The sequence below is a fragment of the Pelodiscus sinensis genome, chromosome 2 (assembly GCF_052426305.1).
Source record: "Pelodiscus sinensis isolate ZL-2025 chromosome 2, ASM5242630v1, whole genome shotgun sequence".
NCBI lineage: Eukaryota > Metazoa > Chordata > Testudines > Trionychidae > Pelodiscus > Pelodiscus sinensis.
Genome location: NC_143053.1, coordinates 100,064,056 through 100,086,532, shown reverse-complemented (window position 1 = coordinate 100,086,532; position 22,477 = coordinate 100,064,056). Strand labels below are relative to the sequence as shown.

General features: G+C 40.0%; 1 protein-coding gene across 1 annotated transcript in view; it reads right to left on the bottom strand.

The window, feature by feature from the left end:
- Positions 1–313: 313 nt before the first annotated feature.
- The window catches only part of GALR1 (galanin receptor 1), a 30,384-nt gene continuing 8,220 nt past the window's right edge, over positions 314–22,477 (bottom strand). Inside the window, exons 2-3 of the mRNA XM_075921096.2 lie at positions 14,387–14,452; positions 314–1,739 (exon numbers count right to left, since the gene is read on the bottom strand). Of these exons, the coding sequence (XP_075777211.2) occupies positions 1,422–1,739; positions 14,387–14,452 (384 nt within the window). The 3' untranslated portion in view covers positions 314–1,421. The remainder of the gene's footprint in view (positions 1,740–14,386; positions 14,453–22,477) is intronic.

Below are 22,477 nucleotides of genomic sequence, written 5' to 3'. Positions count from 1 at the left end.
AAGGAGCTGAAGCAGTTGTACCAAAAGACCACTTAATTTGCTTTAAAAAAATTTATTTTATTTTTTCCAACTTAAAGCTATTAAATTTCATGACATTAAGACTCTAGGGCAATGGTTACACTGTAGCCTTCTTGCAGAAAAGCTTATGCAAATGGAGCTCAGTGTGGATTATCGCCACGCTTCATTTGCATAATTAATGAACAGCCGCTTTTGCACAAGAGGTTTTTGCGCAAAAAGGAGCTGGGTAGATGGCTACTTTTTGTGCTAAACCTCCCCTTGTGCAAGAGGGGGTTTTTACGCAAAATGGAGCCATCTACACAGTTCCTTTTTGCCAAAAAGCCTCTTGCGCAAAAGCGGCTGTTCATTAATTATGCAAATGAAGCACAGCAATCCAAGTTTCAATCTTTTCTGCATGAAGGCTACAGTGTAGCCATAGCCTAACAGAACTGCTGGAATGCTATCAACAAATTCAAACCCCATTTAAAGCTTCTTTCAAGGAATAGCAGTGTGTGAACATGCACATAGCTTAATGTTTAAGCTAATATATTTAGATACATATTGATAACTAGAAATTACATATATTCACACATACATAAATACAGAGACCTGAAACAGATTCTTCCCACTTTGATTACATCAACCTATATTATGCCACAATTACGTGAGTGCTTTAAGCAAAATTTTAAAAAGGTATAACCGTGATTTTGGATAAGCAGCCAGACAAGGCATACAAAATACAAACATAGTGCCTCATTAACCTGGTGTAAATTCGACATTTACATCGTTAGTTTAGCATTTCTTCTCCAAGTAATTACTTCAGCACATGAAATTTTTTTTCTGCTCAACATCACAGGCTTAAAAACAAACACAAAACATTGTCAGAGTCAACATTAAAGAGATGACTGAAGTTTTAAGTGTCTTAAAACCTAACCACGTCTCTTGAAATCAAAGTACTTTCTTTGAAGTGAGAACTCTTTTTTCCCTACCCTTATCCTCATTTATAGAATAAAATATGAAGTTTATAGAACAGGATTAGGAATTATACAGTTCCATTCCATTAACACATTTGTGTTGTAGGTGCAGCTTGAATATGCTGCACATCAGTATTTATAAATAGTAAGTTATTTGTTTTCCCAGTAAATGAATAAGAGGGCTAGTAGTGACATAGCATTGCCCATTTTTTCTGGGACATCTTTAAAGAACAGAGTTTCATTTGAACTGAGCTATACAAAGATCTCTAATAGTAAAAATCGTCCCCATTATCTAGTAAATGTAAGGAAACTGAATTCTTTAATTCTTCCAATTATCAAGCTAAAGCTGAATCTGCTGCAGCTCTTCTTAGGAGTGAATTGTGCTTTTTCTAGAACTCTAGTCCACACATATGAAAACCCAACATAACAGGATTTTTTAAAAATTGTTGTTCACACATGAGTACAATTGGTAGATGGTGCTGTATCTATCCTACTTTTACTTTCTTTAACATCATTCAGAGGCGATTCATTGCCTATCTGGCATTTGAAGACTTGTTTGTAGGCCTTCCTGAAATTTTCTGAGAGGAATGCATATATAATAGGATTTACAGAAGAATTACTGTAAGCCAAGCAGTGTGCTGTTATTCTGAAGAGAAATGAGGCTTGAGTCAGTGGGAAAACTCCAAATTCAGCCCAAAGGTGGATCACATGATGTGGCAGCCAAGATATGCCAAAAACCACCACCACTACCAGCACAGTCTGGGCTGTCTGAGGCAGAAAAAGAGAAACACGAGTGATTTATTAACACTTGAACAAACAGTTTCAAACAACATGCTTCAAAACCATTATTTAAGAATAATAAAATACTAGGAAAAGCATGTTTCTAACTATTTGCACATTATTTCAGTTTAACAGCCATACATATTTTATTACATATAAGATATGGTATTAAGTCAAGAAGAATATAGTCCCTCAAATTTTTCTAGGTAAATATGAGGTTCCCTTTGCAATGCGTGATTCAAATGGTAGAGAAAAGTATGCAAACAGGAAGGCCCTGATTAACTACTTTGTTAGTCCAGTTTTATGTTAATGGGATTCCACTGAGTTGCAACCAAGTTTCACTGACACAAAACTGGTCTAAGGCAGTGGTGATGCAAGCCCATGGGAAATGCTAAAACTTTAATTCTAATAGGCTATGTTTTCTGTGCATTGCAGAGTGATCAAACTGTGGCTCATGAGCCACATGCGTCTCTTTTACCATTAAACTGTGGTTTATAGAACACCCCCATAACTCACACCCATTCTCAACCTACCAGACTTGGGAAGCTTGGAATCACTGCCGTAAGGCAGGGTAGGGAGTAGGGATTTCAGTCCTTTGGGATGGTGGTTCTCAGAGCTTCTACCTAGCAGCTACACTTCCCAGGGTTCAGGGCTTGAGCCCAGGGCTGCAACCCTGAGCCTCAGCAGGCACCTTCTGTGGAGTTGAAGCTCTAAGCCCCAGAAGCTGTGTTCTATCTCTCAGGCTATGTCTATACTACGATCCTCTTCTGCAAGAGGAAATGCAAATGGAGCGCTCATTTTTTGAGGAAGAATGGCTCTGGTGCAAAAGGGGGTTTTGCGCAAAAAGGAGCCATCTACACAGCGCTTTTTTGCACAAAAACCTCTTGCGCAAAAGAGTTCCAAGGAGGATATGCTAATGAGAGTGTGTCATATGCAAATGAGTGGTCCATTTGCATTTCCTCTTGTGGAAGAGGATGTTAGTATAGACATAGCCTCAGAGTCTGAAGACTGTCACATACAGCTTGGAGAGTCAGTAAGTGTGGCTATCCCTGATGTATTGAATAAAAATGAATGGCCAGATTTTCAAAAGGCCTCCACCTAAAATTGAGTTCCCACATTTTCAAAAATGCTCAGCATCCAGCTGGCCACTGAATTTAGGTGCCTAAATGAAGAACCAAGGTCTTTTGCAAATCTGATTCATTATACAAATCTCATTAATGCCAGTGGAAATAATGGGTTGCCCAGCAATGAAGATGACCACAACAGATGTATTAAACCTGAATTGGAGGGGGGGGGGGAAGCTAAAGTGTGCTTCTAATAACCCGGGAAACACAAGCTCACCAACAAAAACAGTATTTTAGACAAAAGTAATTAATTGAGCAGAACAGCGTAGATCACACTTCCATCTGACTCATTTTCCTTATTTTCATAAGGAGATGCCATCCATTTTCAACGTCAGACTCTGCCAATGGGAAGTACTAGGATACAAACTGAGAAATGTTAGGGTTTGTAGGATAGCAGAATGCAACTCTGGCTTAGAAATCTCATTGTTGAATCTTTCTTTAACTTTCAGTTACTGTAGGAAAATACTTATTATTATTTTGCAGTTGTTTGACAAATTAGTAAGTATTAAATTTCCAGCAACTACCTCTTTCAATTAGTTAATTGATGAGAGATTTAAGCTCCATCTTCACTATCAAATTTGCCATTCACTGTTATTACATAAATAGGGTCTTGTCACTTTTACAACATTGTTTGGCCATACTGTTTAGAAGGATTCAAAATGTGTTACTGAGCTGACTTAAGCTTAGTCCCATCTACTCAAACAACACTGATCTATGTTATAATACAGAGCCATGAAATGATACACATTAGTGTACATGAGGCTTAGATATTTTGCTAAATACTTGAATTTGGGTTCTTTTTACCTTCAAGGTACGTCTAGACAGTGGCATTATTTCGGCATACTTCCAATATCTGAAATAACATTTTCTGTGTCTTGACAGTGCACCCCTTATTTTGAAATATCTTTTGAAATAATGGGTGCGCTATTCTGACTCCCTGTAAACCTCATTCCACGACAATTAAGGCATGTTTCAGAATAGTGGTTTATTTTGAAATTTGGCACTGTCTATACAGCGCCACATTTTGAAATAAACTCAAAATAAGCTATGCAATTAGCATAGCTCAAATTGCATAGATTATTTCGAGCTATGGGTGCAGTGTAGACCCTTAATGACTGGTACACTTTCTCTGAACAATAGATTTTTAGCTCTTACTGGCAAGAAATCAGTCTCATCTCATCAAGAAAAGCTTGGATGGCTCATGAAAATCACTGTCATTTCAGTGACAATGGATAAATATTACCCGCATGGGATGTTGCACTAATTAGTTCTTGCTGAACAGAAATCTTAGCATTAGACTTGATTCCCTGCAAAACAGTTTGTATTCAGCTGTGCTTACAAATAACTTTCCTGAGCAATTGTAGAACTTTGAGTAATTCAGTCAGCTTCACTCTTAACCTCACTAACACAATCATCCACACCTATAATCCACATTTATATTCTTATTCCAATGGGTCCAATCCATCAAATAATACTAGTGCCTTTAGAGAGAGAAAAAAAAGCTCCAGGAAGTCATTCTGTAGATTCCACATCCAGGCCACCTAATCAGTACAGTAGATAGTCAGCCAAAGATAAACCTTCCCATGCCAAAAGAAGTCTCTTTCATGTCCACAAGTGAACATGAGTAGTTTGGGGAGAGGAGAAAAAACAGAAGATCTTCAATTATCTGAAACTTAAAAAGAATCCTATAAAAAATGGAAAGAAGGTCAAACTATGAAGGAATAATATTAAGCTTGTAGGAGCAAAATTAGAAAGGCCAAGACGTAAAATGGAGTTGGAGGTATGAAGGGTAACAAGAAAACATTCCTCAAATAAATTAGAAGCAAGAGGAAGACCAAGAACAGGATAGACCCCTTAATCAATGAAGGAGGAAACACAATAACAAAAAATGTAGAAATGAAGTGTTAAATGCCTGTTTTTGTTTTAGTTTTCACCAAAAAGTTTAGTAGCAACTGGATAACTGACATATTGAATGCCAGTAAAAATAAGGTAGATTCTGATGCTAAAATAAGGACAAAGACAAGTTAAAACATTACTTATACAAAATAGATGTCTTCAAGTCAGCAGTGCCTGAAGAAATAAATCCGAGAATACTCAGGGCACGTCTACACAGCAGCGTTATTTCAAAGTAACAAAGTGAGCATCTATACGGCAAGCCCATTATTTCAAAATAATTTTGAAATAATGGGTGTAGCAGGATGGTGTTGATGGCCCTCACCACCTGTAGAAGGAGACAAACAGGGAATCACAGGGCTGCCAGAGCCCTTGGGAGATCCTTAAGCCCAGCTTTCTTTCCCCCATTCACTAGGCCCAACCCCAACTAACCCCATTCCCCAGCAGGGTTTTGTGAAACCCTTCAAGGAAGGGAGATTCTACCACCTCTTTCCTAGGGAACCCCATCCAAGCAGTTCACCACCCTCCCAATAACATAGTAAGAGAGTCATACCTACACGACCATGACCCTGACAGTCAATCTCCCCACATTGAACTGGTTCCCCATGGAGCAGTAGCTGTCCAGCATGGCAAGCTTCCACGGGGCTATGTCGACCGGTTTCTGGAGGAGGATGGCAGGTTGCATGTGGGTGTCCCATTGCCTGAGGGCAGGGGCAAATCAATCACATAACTCCAGGAATGTGTCTTTCCACGTGTGGAAATTCTGGCGTCACTGCTAATCATCCCACCGCTTCGTGACAATTCAGTCCCACCGATCAGATTCTGGTGTTCCACTGCCAGAAGCAGCAGTGCACGGTGAGCAGGGAAGAGTAGGAGGGGCGGTGCTGCATGAGCAGCATGTGGAAAGAGGCGGGGGGGGGGGAGTGTCCTGCAGGGAGCTGCGGGTCCATATTCTGCAGTGCCATGAGGGCAGCCTGCAAAAACTGCACTAGGAGGTGCATCATGATGTCCAGGAGCTGGAGACTTCTTTGCAGCAGGTCCAACTCCATGGCAGAAGTGCTGTGGCGTCTGCAAGGGCAACCAGAGCAGGCAGGGAAAAGGCTTTGCAGTCCCTCAAGGAAGTAGGCAAAAGAGAGGAGTCTGAGTCATGACTGTACAGGAGGGTCCTTTTAAGCACAAGCCTCAGATAGCTCAGGAAGCAGCTACAGAAAGTGACTGCTGTCCTGATGACCTGCCTGAAGTGCTTCCAGGAGATTTTAAATGTGATTGAGGCTCCAATCAGTGTAGATGCTCTTCTTTGAAATAATTCAGCCCTATTTCAATGGGCATTTCAATAGTGTAGATGCACTATTTCAGAGTTTTTATTCCAAAATAACTTATTCTGAAATAACACTGCTGCATAAACATACCCTCAAAAAACTGATTGAGGAGATATCTGAGCCATTAGCTATCATCTTTGAGAACTCACGGAAGATAGGAAAGATTTCATAGGACTGGAAGCCCAGATCTACAATAACCCGGGTCTATTTATCTTTAACAAATGGAGCATTCACACTACCAATCGTGTTATTTCAAAATAAGGGGCTGGTTATTTTGAAATAATAACTCCTGCTTTCCGTGAGGAATAATGCTTATTTTAAAATCATTATTTCAAAATAGCGGTACTGTGGATGCTCCACTGCTGCTATTTTGAAATAACTCTCCTCAGAGTCATTCAAAGTAATTATTCCCCAATGCTTCCTGGGGCTCTGAGTTGAGGTAGCACATCTACACTAAGGGCACATCTACACTGCAGCATTATTTCGAAATATCTTCTCAAATCATTTACAGAATGGTATAGACAGTATACTTATAAAGTTTACAGATGATATCATGCTGGGAGGAGTTGCAAATAAGGAGTTCCAAATACTTTGGAGAAGAGAATTAAAATTTAAAGTGATCCAGATAGCCTATTTTTTCAGTGTATGTCTAGACTACAAAGATAAATCAGAAAAAGAAACGCAATTTGTGGTATGCAAATTGCGTATCTTTTTCCAATTTACTTCTGAAAGAGGCTTTTCCAAAATTTGGCCCATCTACACTGCGCCAAATTTTTTGGGGAAAAAAACCTCTTTAGGAACATCCCTTCTTCCTCATAAAAAAGGTTTACAGGGATGCTGAAAAAAAGTCCGCTTTTCCAACTTTTTTTTTCCGAAAAAGCGGACACATTCCTCGGACATGGTAGAGCTTTTCTGGGATACCTCCAGTATCCCTGAAAAGCTCTGCAGTCTAGACATACCCATAGTATGAAGTAAACCAAATGAGATTCAGTAAGGACAAATGCAAAGTACTCCATTTAGGAAAGAACAATCAATTGCACTTACAAAATGGGAAATGACTGCCTCAGAAGGAACACTGTGGAAAGGGATCTGAGATTTACGGTGGATTGTAAACCAAATATGAGTCAACAGTGCAACACTGTTGCAAAAAAAGCAAACCCTGTTGTGGAATTTTATCAGCAGGAGTGTTGTAAGTAAAAAATGAGAAGTAATTCTTCTGTTCTCCTACATGCTGATTAGACCTCAGCTGGAGTAATGTATTTAGTTCTGGTCATGACATTTTAGGAAAGATGTGGACAAAATTGAAGATAGCCCAGAGAAGAACAACAAAATATTAAAGAGCTAGAAAACATGACCTAAGAGGAAAGGTGGAAAAAATAAGGTTTGTTGGTCTAGAGAAAAGAAGGTTGATGGGGAATATATTAAGTTTTCATAAAAGGAGGAAGGTGAAAAATTGTTCTCCTTAATCTCTAAGTATAGAACAAGAGGCAATGGGCTTAAATTGCAGCAATGAGCATTTAGATGATAATTAGGAAAAACTTCATGTAAGAGTAGTTAAGCACTGGAACAAATTGCTTAGAAATCTCCAACACTGGAGGCTTTTAGGAACAGGTTAGAAAAATACACCTCAGAAATGATCTAGTTCAGTGGTTTTCAACATAGTCTGCAGACCCCTAGCACTGCAGCTTGAAAACCGCTACTCTAGTGATTACTTTGTCTCATCTTGAGTGCAGAGGACTGGACTAGGTAATCTACTGAGGTCCCTTCCAATCATTTAATGGGACTTTAGTAGGACGTTAATGAATTTCCCACTAGTCATATTTCATCACACTCTATCCTAGACTTGTCTTGCCCTGCACATATTCTCCCACTGTGCCCTAGATCAGTTCCAAGTCTAAAACCAGATCCATCCCTTGTGTAAATGTATTAGCTACAGAGGGATTATGTTATGGATAAATATGGCATCTAGCATAAAATAATCTGTGTGTTAGATCCTAGAGTAGGAAGAGAACAGGATTCAGGCACCCTAATGTCTCTTGGGCAGATCCTAAGGTGGTGTAAATGGTCATAGAGTATGTCACAATTGTTAATTTTCACCACTGAGGATCTACCCTTCTGTTTAAAAAATTAAATATGTTTGTGAAAAGAAGTGGATACCAAGAAGACATCTCTCCCAAGTCTGTTTGCAGGGGCAGTAGGAGGAGATAGGAGGGAGCAAGGAAATTTCTTCTTGGTTGTCTGTGCTCCTGTCTGCTAAATTCTGTATTTGGAATTGACAGTCAAACCGACTTCTTACTATGTAACTCCTTTAAAAGACTGACTGCCAAAGGAAGAGCTGGCCCTCTCCTTCTCAGTAGAATGTTGGAAGATACACTGAGCTAGCCGTATCTATGTCCTCTCTTTATTTCTATATAGGGCAAATGGGCTGGGCAGGATTTATGATTCCATTCTCTGAAAGAAAGTTTGTCTTACAAATCAGAATAAAGCCTCAAATCACTATGTGGCCATTATCAAGGGGAGGTTATAGGGTTTCCATAGGCCAGCAAATTTGAAGGCTCCTTTCTACTGCATTAATGTCAATGTCTGTTCTTATTCTTGGAGCCATTTAGCTCTCTCCCTGGCTGAATTCCTACCAAGGGCAAAACTGAGAATTCACCAAACTACTCTGATGAAATCTCACTCAGCAGAGATGGAATGTAAGCAAAATTCAGACTGAGACTAAAAAAATGTGGTAATCCATTTTTAAAATGAAATTCAAGACATGTAGGGAAAGAACAGATGTCCCTTCTCAAAAATGTACCACTCCATCTTTGATCCTGTAGATCTCCTGTTACGTGGGGAGTGGAAAGCAAAACAAAAACTGTATGAGAACTATGAAGAGTCAAAATTAGATCTTATTAAAGTTAATGGGCATTTGCCAATATCTTGACTAGACCAGTTTTCATCCTGCTGCTAATTTTTCAGAAACTAGAGCTGTAAAATGTATGAAAAGGTCATTGTTTAGTTTTCGATCATTCATCATGAACAATTTCAAAATGTTCTACTCTGCTGTAAACATTCATCTTTAGAAAAACACTTTGATAATATTGATTGTTCTGCTATTTTGAACAAAATCAATTGCCTTTATGATCAGAATACATCTTGCTGACCTATTTGAGTTTCAAAACTAATTTATACAAAGAGGCATAACTTTTAGATGGAATATTATGAGACTGGTTGAAATTTATAACTGAAAGCAAAAAAAACCAACAGCTTTAATATCTTCAAAAAAGGCACACCTGATACCATGAGTTTAATTTGAGCGGGATTGTTCCCAACCCTGAGTGGCTGCACATGGGCACAGAGAGGCACAAGGAATCTTTTCCACTTGCACAAGGATTTGGCATATTTTCACTCTGGGCATGTCTACACTAGGGAACTACAGTAGACTTCCAATAATCTGGCACCTTTTGGACCTAGGTGGTGCCGGATTATCAGATTTGCCGGAGAATCAGGAGGTCTGGTACAGCTGCACGGCTTAACAGCTGGCCAGGACACAATCTCCCTCTCCCTTCCCTCCCCTTTCCCCTTCACTGAAGCAAAATGCTCTTCTCCATACTGTAACACGATCCCACTCCCTCTCCCCCTCCCCCAACCTTATGCTCCCTCTGGTTACAGCCAGCACACGTGCTAAGCATCAGGCTTTTTAATCAGCTGGTCAGGACTGCTTGGCATTTCGATGCCAGAGTATCAGGAGTGCGGAACAGTTGGATGCCGGACTATCGGAGTTTTACTGTATTTCAAAATAACGTAAAATCAATTTAATAACTCCTGAAATAACAAAATTGAAATAGCATGTCCACAGTATGGGGAAGCCTTGAAATTAATTTGAGGCGGGCTCTGCCACTGTGGCTGCACTACCTAAACTTAGAGCTCCAGGAAGCAGTGGAGAGAAAATAATCTGAATTGTCCTGGGGAGTAGTTATTTCAAAATAGCAACAGTGGAGCATCCACACTAATGCTATTTTGAAATAACTATTTTGAAATAAGCCTTATTCCCCAAGGAAAGCAGGAGAACAGATTTCAAAATAACCAGCCTGTTATTTCGAAATAATAGGCTTAGCAGTGTGGATGCTCCACTCCTTAGTGTAGACCAGGGTTCTTTGTGCTACTTGGTATTAGTGCTAACCTCCCCAGATGAAGATGTGGGAAAAGTGTAGGCCATGTCCCTATAGTAATCTGCACCAGCTAGCAGTTCTGACTCCATGAAAAGGAACATATACTTTACCCTAAAAAGGGCTCCTCCTGCTCTTGTGGCTATACTGTGCCTGTTTAAGTCACGTTCTTCATGGAACTCCTACTGGCCATACCTTTGAACCATGCTTGTCATTCTCAGTTGCTCAAGAGACCCAATCTGACCAAGTGTTTTGAATATAAAAAGAATGCCCTCAATGAGCAAATCAACAAAACTCTGCTGACATCAATAAAAGGAAAATAATCCTATGGATTATTTTTTTGTGTTCAGAAATTTCTTTTATTCTGCAGACATGGAAAAAAAGCATAGTGCCCATCACTTTCACTATGTTAAAATTGTTATCCAAAGCTGAATAATATGGATAATATTATTCAAGATAAATGCTTGTCTCTGTCTTTATTTACATCCAGACAACCTCCCTGACCTTAGTTGGATGGCATAGATGTTGACCTTGTCTCTTAAATCTATCGTATTTATGATACATAGTACCTGCAAGATGCATAATTGTGCATAATGGTTTGACAATCATTGCAACATCTGTTTTATTCCATTATCCCTCTTTAGCTAATTCCAAATTTTACCTTTACATCATTATCAGTATAATCTGCAACCAAGGAAACATTATAGGGCTGCTCTTGTTTATTTAATGGGATCACTCTTAACATTGCACATAAGTAAATAAAAGTACATGAAATATAATGTTAGGAAACATGATAATTCTAATATGTTAATAGTAATGTTTTATGTGTGATCAGTAAATATACAAAATAGTTTGCTGGAAAACACTTATTTTGCAGTTAACTTTTTTCATAATTATGAAAGTCTAGTTTAAAAATCCACTTCTGAAGTCCCTATTCAGGCAAAACTCCCATTAGTTGGAATAGGAAAGACAAATAGTGTTATTTTTAATTTGAAAACATAATAATTTAAAGTAGCTGTACTAAGAGAGAGAGAAAGAGAGAGAGAGAGGGGGGAAAAATACATTGCCAATCCCAAGTATTCAACTGTCATGAGTGTGGACCCAAAACTCATGTGATTGATTTAAAACAATTATATTTTTCAATCAATAACATTTTGGATAATGTTGTTTGCCTTCCAATTTTTGATCCCTTAAGAAACAGTAGGGTGTACTTTTTATTTTTAAATTAAAGCTCAGATTCTTGTCTGACTACATGACACCAAGAGCTGAAGATTTGAGAAAACCAAAAGTCACAAGATGTGAAATAAAATCACAAAAGTTGGCAACTTGGATTTAGTAGTTATATCATAGGCCCCAGCCCCAATTCCACAAAGTTCTTAAGGACCTTACTGAATCAGAGATTTAATACCTTATCCTTTTAACATGGTACCTCTAAAAAAATCTTGAATAGTATTTCAGGATAGTATAAATACTTAATTAGGGCCTGATTCAGCAATCCAGTGTGCACAGGCAATGCCCTGCATCCATGTGTATCTCCATTTACCCCACAGTACGCTAACATCTTTATGGCTGACTTAGAACAACGTTTCCTCAGCTCCCGTCCCCTTTTACTCCTTCTCTACTTACACTACATCTATGACATCTTTATGATCTGGACGCATGGCCAAGAAACACTGGAAACATTCCACAGAGATTTTAACAACCTACACCCCACTATCAATCTCAGCCTGGACCATTCTACATGAGAGATCCATTTCCTGGACACCACAGTACAAATCACCAATGGAAAATTAGACACCACCCTCTACAGAAAACCCATCGACTCATGCAGTTACCTACATGCCTCCAGCTCCCATCCAGAACACGCCATATGATCCATCGTCTATAGCCAAGCCCTTCGATACAACCACATCTGCTCTAATCCCACTGACAGAGACCAGAAACTTCAGGATCTCTACCAAGCATTTATAAACCTCAACTACCCACCTGGAGAAATAAAAAAACAAATTGAAAGAGCCAGACGAATACCTACTTCAAGACAGACCCAAGAAAACCAACAATAGAACACGACTTGTCATCACCTACAGCCCCCAACTTAAACTTGTCCAACACATTATCAATAAACTACAATCTATACTGGAACAAGATACTAAACACCGAGAGGCTCTGGGAGACAGCCCCATAGTCTCCTATAGACAACCACCTAACCTCAAGATGATTCTTACCAACAACCACAGGACATACCACACTAATACCAACCCTGGAACCTTCCCTTGCAACAAACCCCGTTGCCAGCTTTGTCCACATATTCACTCTGCTGATACCATTATTGGACCTAACCAATTGAGTTATAAGATCAAGAATACATATTCCTGCTCATCCAGAAATATAATTTATGCTATCATGTGCCGAAAGTGTCCGTCTGCTATGTACATTGGACAAACGTCTCAGACCTTCGCCAAAGAATCAATGCCCACAAAACAGATATTAGACAGGATCACAAAGAAAAAACAGTTTCTTGCCATTTCAACCAGAAAGGGCATTGTCTCAATGACTTGATTACCTGCATCCTGCTTCAAAGATCTTTTAACACCAGACTTGAAAGAGAATCCTCTGAACTGTCATTCATGCTTAAATTCGACACTTTACGCCTCGGTCTAAACAAAGACATTAATTATCTTACCCATTACAAAGATAGCCTCCCCAATTATCACCTCTAATATCATTAGCTCACAGACTTTTACCCCCCCTCATCTCCCCTCTATTCTGAAATTTGATTTGTCCTTTTCATATGTTTTTTTTTTATTGTATCCTTTGGTATATATGGTTGTGCCAATTTTCTTCCACTATTTGATCTGAGGAAGTGGGTCTGGCCCATGAAAGCTCATCACCTAATAAACCATCTTGTTAGTCTTTAAAGTGCTACATAGTCATGGTTTTTGTTCCATTTACTTCAATGAGACTCAGCATGGGCATGAGCTCAGATTGTACAGCTGTGCTCCAAGGATTTATCTGACTCTATTGCTTGTCAATACAAAAGTCAGGCAAGAAACTCATGATTTCAAATCTATTCAAAATTACAACTCTCTAAGCCTGCTGGTGCCAAGTCTGCTCAAAGTTAGAAGTCTATATGCTGTATTACCAAATAAATTCACTATGATACAGACCCTTCAATACAGTTCTAAAAAACAGTATTAGCTTTATGATTTAAAGATATTTTCAAAATCCAATTTGCAGTATTAGCAGTGGGTATTTAACTTAAAGCCCTGAACAGCACAGAATAAAAACAGCTGTTATGAATGGCAATGTTTTAAAAGAGGCTCAGGAAGTACAATAAACCTGATTTATCCAGAAATTCTTCATGCTATATAAAAAATGACATTAGCAGGAAAAAATTACAAAATAGTGAGAACATACAGGAGAACTGAAAAGTACATTCATACCAAAACAGGTCTGGGCCACAGGGACTGGCTCTGGATCTGCTTTTCACATCATCCAAAGATCAAGGTATAAAGATCTAGAATAGTGGTTTAGCCCACTGCAGAGATTAGGAAACAAGCGGACAATTCAAATCTGGTTAGAGGTTTGGGTTTTAAACCCTCATGGTATGTCTAGGCTACGTGCCTCTGCCAACAGAGGCATGTAAATTGGACATACCAACATAGTCAATGAAGTGGGGATTTAAATATCTCCCGCTTCATTAGAATAAAAATGGCTGCCACATTGTGCCGGCTCAGCTGTTTGTCGGCACAAAGCGGCAGTCAAGACGGGGATCAGTCGACAAGGAAAGCCGTTGTCGACCAATCCTGTAAACCTCGTTTCACGAGGCATAAGGGATCAGCTGACAACGGCTTTCCCTCTCGACCAATCCCTGTCTTGACTGCCGCTTTGTGCCAACAAATAGCTGAGCTGGCACAACGCGGCGGCCATTTTTATTCTAATGAAGCGGGGGATATTTAAATCCCCACTTCACTGACTATGTTGGTATGTCTAATTTAAATGCCTCTGTCGGCAGAGGCATGTAATCTAGACATACCCTCAGTGTTCAGATGCATTAGGATTCAAGTCCAACTCTACATTCTACTTTTGGTAACAAGCAACATTACATTGAGAAGTTAGCATGCTTGGTAATGAAAGCAATGTACCTTTTTCTTGGATGCTTCTGACTTCTTTGACATGTTTCTCAACTTTTTATGCAGATGATTAAGGACCTGAAAAAAGATTAATTTGCACCTTGCATTTAAAATTAAAAGACACATTTTTCAAAATTATGCTGTCCAATGTGGAATGAATTGCTCGTTAATGTTAATATATCCAATCTTCACATTTCAAAAGTACCTGCTATAATATCTAATCTGCACCTATTGGAATCAACAGATATGAAGTACATATTTATTTAATGTTAATATAAAAACAGACACACCGCTTATTAAAATATGCATGGCAGTGAACCCAATCTTCCAATGAACATAAACCTGTTCTACAGTCACTTGTAACTGGTAATCATTTGTCTTTCATAGGATGTCTACGCTTGTGAATTTGAAATGACTTTCTCTGCACATAACATCAAAATTGTACATTTTGAACCATAGCTTTCTTTAGTCTTCTGTATAATTTGCATTAATCAGCTGGATATTTGATAAATAATAACACCCCTCGGAGCTGTCTGATTTTGAAGAATTAACCTAAAAATATTTTAATTAATTTATATAAAATGTGTCACAAGTGAAATATGATCCTTATGAAAAACTTTCCATGGCTTGTGATGTACCTGTAATCGGTGAGGTTTTTAAATCTGGCAACAAAATTGATTTTTCATTGTACAGCAACTTCAAATTTGTAACAGAAACTTGATAGTCTGCGCACAAGACTTTTGGGTAGAGTAGCAGGAACACACTTTGGTGGCAACCTTCATTCACTCTGAAGTTAACGGAATTTGTAGGGCAGGATCTAAAAAAAAAAAGTGTCCTGCAAATGTTTATGGAATAGGCTGTATAATACAAAAAAGAGAAACGTTTAATAAAATGGAAGGGTGCAAATTCAAAATGTGTAATTAGACTATGGAACTCATTGCCACATTACATGAAAGCCAAGCAAGATTAAAGAAGAGATTGGACATTTATATGGATAATAAGACAATTCAGTGTCAACACAGATTGGCCTTCACTGGGTGTTGTCTTGGCTAAACATCCAGGCTTCTCCACCTCAGTAGTAAGGAGAGCAGAGGGCAAGTACACCCCTTTTTCTACACTTCCATGAGAAGAACTCCTGGGTTCTTGTAAAGGATCTGGGGTGATGATCCTGCTTTTCCTGGATCCTGCTTCCCTCTTCTCACCTGGGCAAAGGAAAGGAAGAGAAAATCTTGACTGCTTCTAGGAGAGTGACATACAGAATAAGCAGTTTTTAGCAAGATATGAATGGGAGCTGGATGAAGTTTGTGAATGGTGAATGGTGTATGGGTGGCAGACTTTGGAAGAGAATAAGAGCAAGTAAAAGAGAAGTGAAAACGGGATCACCATCCTCCGATTGCTGCTACAGACTAAGCAGAGCCTCTTGAGGAGTGGCCAGCTCCACACTACTTGCAAAGGCTATTTCCTCCAGGCAGTTAATCCCCTGAACTTTCTCCATTTTGGATCAAATACTAATGTCTCATGGCCATCACATGCAGCCTTCTGACTAATCAAATTCTAGTTCTGGAGGTAAGAGGGAGAGTCTTCCAGATAATCTGTACTCTACATTCAGAAGTTGGATACCACTATTCCAACTCCACTGAAACAAAGCAGACAACACATGACAGGAGGTGTGCAGGAGTGATATGACAAAAGACAGACTTGTTGAGAGTCTCTGGGTAAGATTAAAAGGGAGTAAATAATAAGGGTGATATCATGGTAAGGGTCTATTACAGACCACCAAACCAGGAAGAAGAGATAGATGAAGCTTTTTCAAACAACTAACAAAATTATCTAAAGTGCAGGACTTGGTGATGATGGGGGACTTCAACTCTCCAGACAATAACAGAGCAGGGCACAAAGTATCCAGCAAGTTCTTGGAATGTATTGGAGGCAATTATATTATTTCAGAAGGTGGAGAAAGCCACTAGGGGAAAGGCTGTTCTAAATTTGATTTTAACAAATAGGGAGGAACTGGTTGAAAATTTGAAAGTGGATGACAGCTTGGGTGAAAGTAAACATGAAATGATAGCGTTCATGATACTGAGGAATGGTAGAAGGGAGAACAGCAAAATAAAGACAATGGATTTCAAGAGGCAGACTTTAGTAAACTCAGGGAACTAGTGGGTAAGGTCCCATGAGAAGCAAGACTCAGAGGAAAAACAACTGAAGACAATTAGCAATTTTTAAAGGGACATTATTAAGGGCTCAAGAGTATACTATTCCTCTGCGTAGAAAAGAAAGAAAGTTTAGCAAGAGTCCACGTTGGATTAACCAGGAGATCTTGAATGATCTAAAAATAAAAAAGGAGTGCTATAAAAAGTGGAAACTAGATCAAAGTACAAATTATGAATTAAACAAATAACACAAGTATGTAACGGCAGAATTACTAAGGCGACAGCACAAAACAAGCTCAATCTAGCTAGAGACACAAAAAGTAACAAGAAAACATTTTACAAATATTAGAAGTAGGAGGAAAATCAAAGATAAGGTGGTCCCATTGTTCAGTGAAGAAGGAAAAACAGTAACAGAAAGGCTATGTCTACACTACTAGGCTTTATCGGAAAAAGGTATGCAAATTGCGGAGTGCTCATCTACATTGGGCCAAATTTGGGGGAAAAAAACCCTCTTTTGGAACAGCAGACGTGTTCCCAGGACATGGCAGAGTTTTTCCGGGATACCAAAGGTATCCTGGAAAAAACCCGTAGTCTAAACATAGCCAAAATGTGGAAATGGTAGGTGTGCTTAATGTCCTCTGTTTCAGTTTTCACCAAGAAGGTTGGTGGTGATTGGACACCTAACTTAGTGAATGTCAGTAAAAATCAGGTAGGTTCAGAAGTTAAAATAGGAAAAAAAAATATTTAGAAAAGTTAGGTGTCTGCAAGTCATTAGGACCTGATGAAATGCATCCTGGAATACTCAAGGAGTTGATTGAGGAGGTATTTGAGCCATTAGCTATCATCCTTGAAATGTCATGGAAGAAGGGAGCGATTCCAGAAGACTGGGAAAGGGCTAGTATAGTGCCTATCTATAAAAGGGGAACTAAGGACAACCCAGGAAACCACAGGCCAGTCAGCTTGACTTCTGTGCCAGGAAAAATAATGGAACAAATAATTAAGGAATTGATCTGAAATCATTTGGAAGATAATAAGGTGATAGTTAACAGTTAGAATGAATTTTTCAAGAATAAATCATGTCAACCCAATCTGATAGCTTTCTTTGATAGGATAGCAAGCCTGATGGATAAGGAGGAAATGGTAGACATGGTTTACCTAGACTGTAGTAAAGCATTTGATACAGTCTCACATGACCTTATCAATAAACTAGGGGAATACAATCTAGATGGGGCTACTATAAAGCGGGTGCGTAACTGGCAGGATAACCATTCTCCGAGAGTAGTTATTAATGGTTCACAATCATGCTGGAAGGGCATAACAATTGGGGTTCCACAGCGGTCTGTTTTGGGACCAGCTCTGTTCAATATCTTCATCAACAATTTACATGATGGCATAGAGAATACGATTATTAAATGTGCAGATTATACCAAGCTGGGAGGGGGTACAGGTGCTTTGGAAGATAGGGACATAATTCAAAATTATCTGGACAAACTAGAGAAATGGCCTGAGGTAAATAGGATGAAGTTTAATATGGACAAATGCAAAGTGCTCCACTTAGAAAGGAACAATCTGTTTCACACTTACAGAATGGGAAGTGATTGTCTAGGAAGGAGGACTGAAGAAAGGGATCTAGGAGTCATAGTGGACCACCAGCTAAATATGAGTCAAAAGTGTGACACTGTTGCAAAAAAAGCAAACAATTTTGGGATGCATTAACTGGAGTGTTGTGATCAAGACACAGGGAGTCATTCTTCTGCTCTATTCTGCACTGATTAGGCCTCAGTTGGGTTCAGAACTGGTTGGATAACCATTCTCAGAGAGTAGTTATCAGTGGTTCACAGTCATGCTGGAAGGGAATAACAAGTATGGTTCTGCAGGGATCAGTTTTTGGACTCGTTCTGATCAATAACTTCATCAATAGTTTAGATGGTAGCACAGAGAGTACATTTATAAAGTTTGTGGATGAAGTTCAAGAAGGACAAATGTAAAGTACTCCCCTTAGGGAGGAACACTCAATTTCACATATACAAAATGGTAAATGACTGTCGAGGACCCTTGGTGGTCCACAATAGTACTGTAGGCAATCCATGGGAAGTTTAAAAGTAAGAATCAGGTCCTCCGCAACACTTGGACTTTCCACCAGGCAACACTCACCTGTGGCTTGATATTCACAGCCATCCATCATCCCACTGCCAGCTGCGCTGCCATTTACACTCCAGCCCTTTCCCCCTCCCAGTCCCATGGTGGGCCTAATCCTTACTTTTCCTTTTCTTTATTTATTCTCCCCCAGGGCTCCATGCACAGCCAAGGGTGGAGTGCCAGGGAGGAGCTGCCTTTGGCCACGAGAGCCCCCTTGCTGTATCATCCATGGATGGATAGGGAACAGAGGGGGCGGAGCTGAGGAAGAAGCATGGGCCAAAGGACATTATCAAGTAATGGAATGTTTGAAAACAGATATATCGTTTGTGGGGGGGGTCCGTAAAATTTTAATAAATTGAAAAGGGGTCTGTATTCTTGAAAAGATTGAGAAACACTGGTCTAGGAAGAAGTACTGCAGAAAGGGATCTATGGGCCATACTGGGCCACAGGCTAAAGATAAGTCAACAGTGTGACAATGTCACCAAAAACAACCCATCTTTCTGGAATGCATTAACAGTAGTGTTGTAAGCAAGACACAAGAAGTAATTCTTCTGCTCCACACTGTACTGATTAGTAGTACTGTATTCAGTTTTGTGCACCACACCAGGAAAGAGGTGGAAAAATTGGAAAAGGTCCACGCAAGAGCAACAAAAATAATTAAAGTTTAGAAAATATGGTCTATGAGAGATGACTGAAAAAACTGGGTTTGTTTAGTCTGGAAAAGAGAAGAATGAGATGGGACATAACAGTACCTAAAAGGAGAAGGAAGAAAAATTATTCTCCTTAATATCTGATGATAGAACAAGAAGCAATGGGGCTTAAATTGCAGCACAGGAGGTTTAGATTGGTTAAGCACTGGAATAAATTGCTAGGGAGGTTGTGGAATCTCCATCATTGGAGATATTTAAGAGTAGGTTATATAAACATCGGTAAGGGATGATTTAGATGATTCTTGGTCCTGGCATGAGTACAGGGGACTGGGCTTGATGATCTCTCAAGGTCCCTTCTATTTCTAGTATTCTATGTTTATGTATGTATACTCCAAGATTAACCAATGGCCTCTATACACACTATTCCTACTTTGGGCCAGAATGTTCCCAATGAATGGTCTCTTGCTCCTCTCCACTCATTTCAGTTAGATCACTTTCAAAATATACAATTCACTGTGAGCAAGGGTGGCAGAGTCTGATCCTTTTTTAGGAACAGATTGTGTGAAGTAGTGATTTATGGTCTCTCATCAACTGCAAGATTGGATCACACTAATGCTTTTTTTTTCTTTTTTTTTTACAGAATACACAGAATATAGGCTTGATGGAATCTGTTATGTTGTTTTCCAGATGCCAGTCAGGATTTGACCCCCAAGTAATTTCTAAGACATCTGCTTCTGCATTAGTAGTTGCTGATGCCACTGAAGAATTTTTAGAAAAAAAAAAACTAACATGTAGAATGCATCCAAGTGAGTCTGTTACCAAGATTGAATACTCCAGCTGTGTTCAGAAAGCTAGCTGAAATGAAGGGTCACTTTATATTTTTTTAAGCAGTCTGGAGGTGAACTGACTCTCACAACTAAATCTCCACTCACCTAGCTGAAAATGTACTCCATACCCTTTTCTAACATGAATTTATATGTCAAAAGACTTCACATCTGAAAAAAAAAATCCTCACAAATCTTTTCAAGCTCCCAGCTTTCATGTACCTGTTGTTTATAGATCATAGTTTGCTCTCGGGTAAGAATACAAAGTAATAAATTCTCCTGACTGACCAAGGTTTTGCAAGTTCTTTTATAACTAGGGAGATAGAGCAGTCTTACGGCCATCATTCACCGGGTTAACAAAAAAACCCTGCATAATATAAATTGCCAGACTGTAATCCATGTGCATGACTCTTTTAGGCTGAAACAGGGTCCTCCCTTCCTCTCTCTTTCATTCTCTCCTCCTAAAATCACACTGGAGGAGAGGCGCAGGGAGATGGGGGAGGGAGAGAAAGAGAGAGAGCATAGTTTAGGTGATCCTGCTGCTGTTGGCATACATATTTCCATCAAAAACATATAAGCATAAACACTGTACAGTTTGGAAGCATATTTGATTTCTTGCTACTTACAGTCATTTCACTAGTAACACTTTCATTACTATTAGCTCCTTTGAAAGATCCATTAAAAATAATTTTCCACAAGAGATTAAACAAGGTAATTATCCCATAATAATGACTTGTATGTTGAACAGCAGCATATGTACATATTGCACTCTGAACCCCAATTTGTCATATAAATCTTGTTTACATTCAAGTGCCATTGTCAGCAGTGCCATAGTTATGGTAATGGGACCTATTTCAATTACAGGCAGTCCCCGGGTTACTTACAAGATGGGGACTGTAGATTTGTTCTTAAGTTGAATTTGTATGTAAGTCGGAACTGGTACATACTGTAGGGGAAACTCTAGCCAAACATTTCTCCAGACCTCAGTTTTATTCTCCCACACCTCACTTCCCTCGGGGTACGTCTACACTACAGCGCTAGTTCGAACTAACTTAGTTCGAATTAGTTAATTCGAACTAAGCTAGTTCGAACTAACGCATCTAGAACTAAAAACTAGTTCGAACTAGCGTTTTGCTAGTTCGAACTAGTAAGTCCACATTGAGTGGACTCTGAACAGGGCTTAATGATGGCCGGAAGCAGTGCCGGCAGGGCATAAAAGGAGGACTTAGAGCATGGAGATACTGTCTCAGGCTAGCCGAGGGCTGCGCTTAAAGGATCCCGACCCCCACCCCGGACACACAGTTCTAAGGGGTGCCCCGCTTGCAAAGAAGTTCTGGCTTGGAGTGCCCTGAGTGCCCACACTGGGCACATCACACCACTCGGCCATCAGCCCGGCTGCACTTGCCGCAGGCTGCCATCTGGGGAGAGGGAGTAATTGGGGGGCTGCAGGAGAGCTTCCACCCCCAGAAGCCCGCAGAGCCAGCCCAGTCCTCCCCATCGGGGGCTCGTACCCCATTCCTCCCTCACCTCCTTCCACTTGCCCTTCCCTAGCCCCCCTTCTTATTGATGTACAAAATAAAGATAACGTTTCTTCCAACATTGACTCTGTCTTTATTGAAAAAAACTGGGGGAGACTGGGAAAAGGAGGTGGGAGAGGGGAAGAGAAAGGCTGGGAGAGGGGAGGGCAACTAACATGATCAGGGGTTGGGAACAGGTCCCAGATGAAGAGAGGCTACAGAGACTGGGACTGTTCAGCTTAGAAAAGAGGAGATGGAGGGGGGACAGGCTAGAGGTCTCTAAAAGCAGGGGTTGGGTGGAGAGGGTGCATTGAGAAAAGTTCTTCCTGAGTTCCCATCAAGAAGGACTAGAGGACACCAAAGGAAAGGAATGGGTAGCAGGCTTGAAACTAGTAAGAGAAAGTTGTTGTTCTTGAGAAAGCAAATAGTTAACCTGTGGAACTCCTTGCTGCAGGAGGCTGTGAAGGCTACAACTAGAACAGAGTTTAAAGGGAAGTGAGATCAAGTCATGGAGGTTGGGTCCATGGAGTCCTATTAGCCAGAGGGTAGGAGTGGTGTCCCTGCCCAAAGTTTGTGGAAGGCTGGAGAGGGATGGCACGAGACAAATGGCTTGGTCACTGTCTTCGGTCCATCCCCTCCAGGGTCCCTAGGGTTGGCCGCTGTTGGCAGAGAGGCTACTGGGCTAGATGGACCTTTGGTCTGACCCAGGACGGCCATTGTAAGCTCAGGGCTCAGGGTCGGGGGTCTCAGTGGACCCCCTTGATTTTCATGCACACCTGCTCCTGGGTGGCCAGGCTGGCAGCTCTCCTGCCCTAGCCGG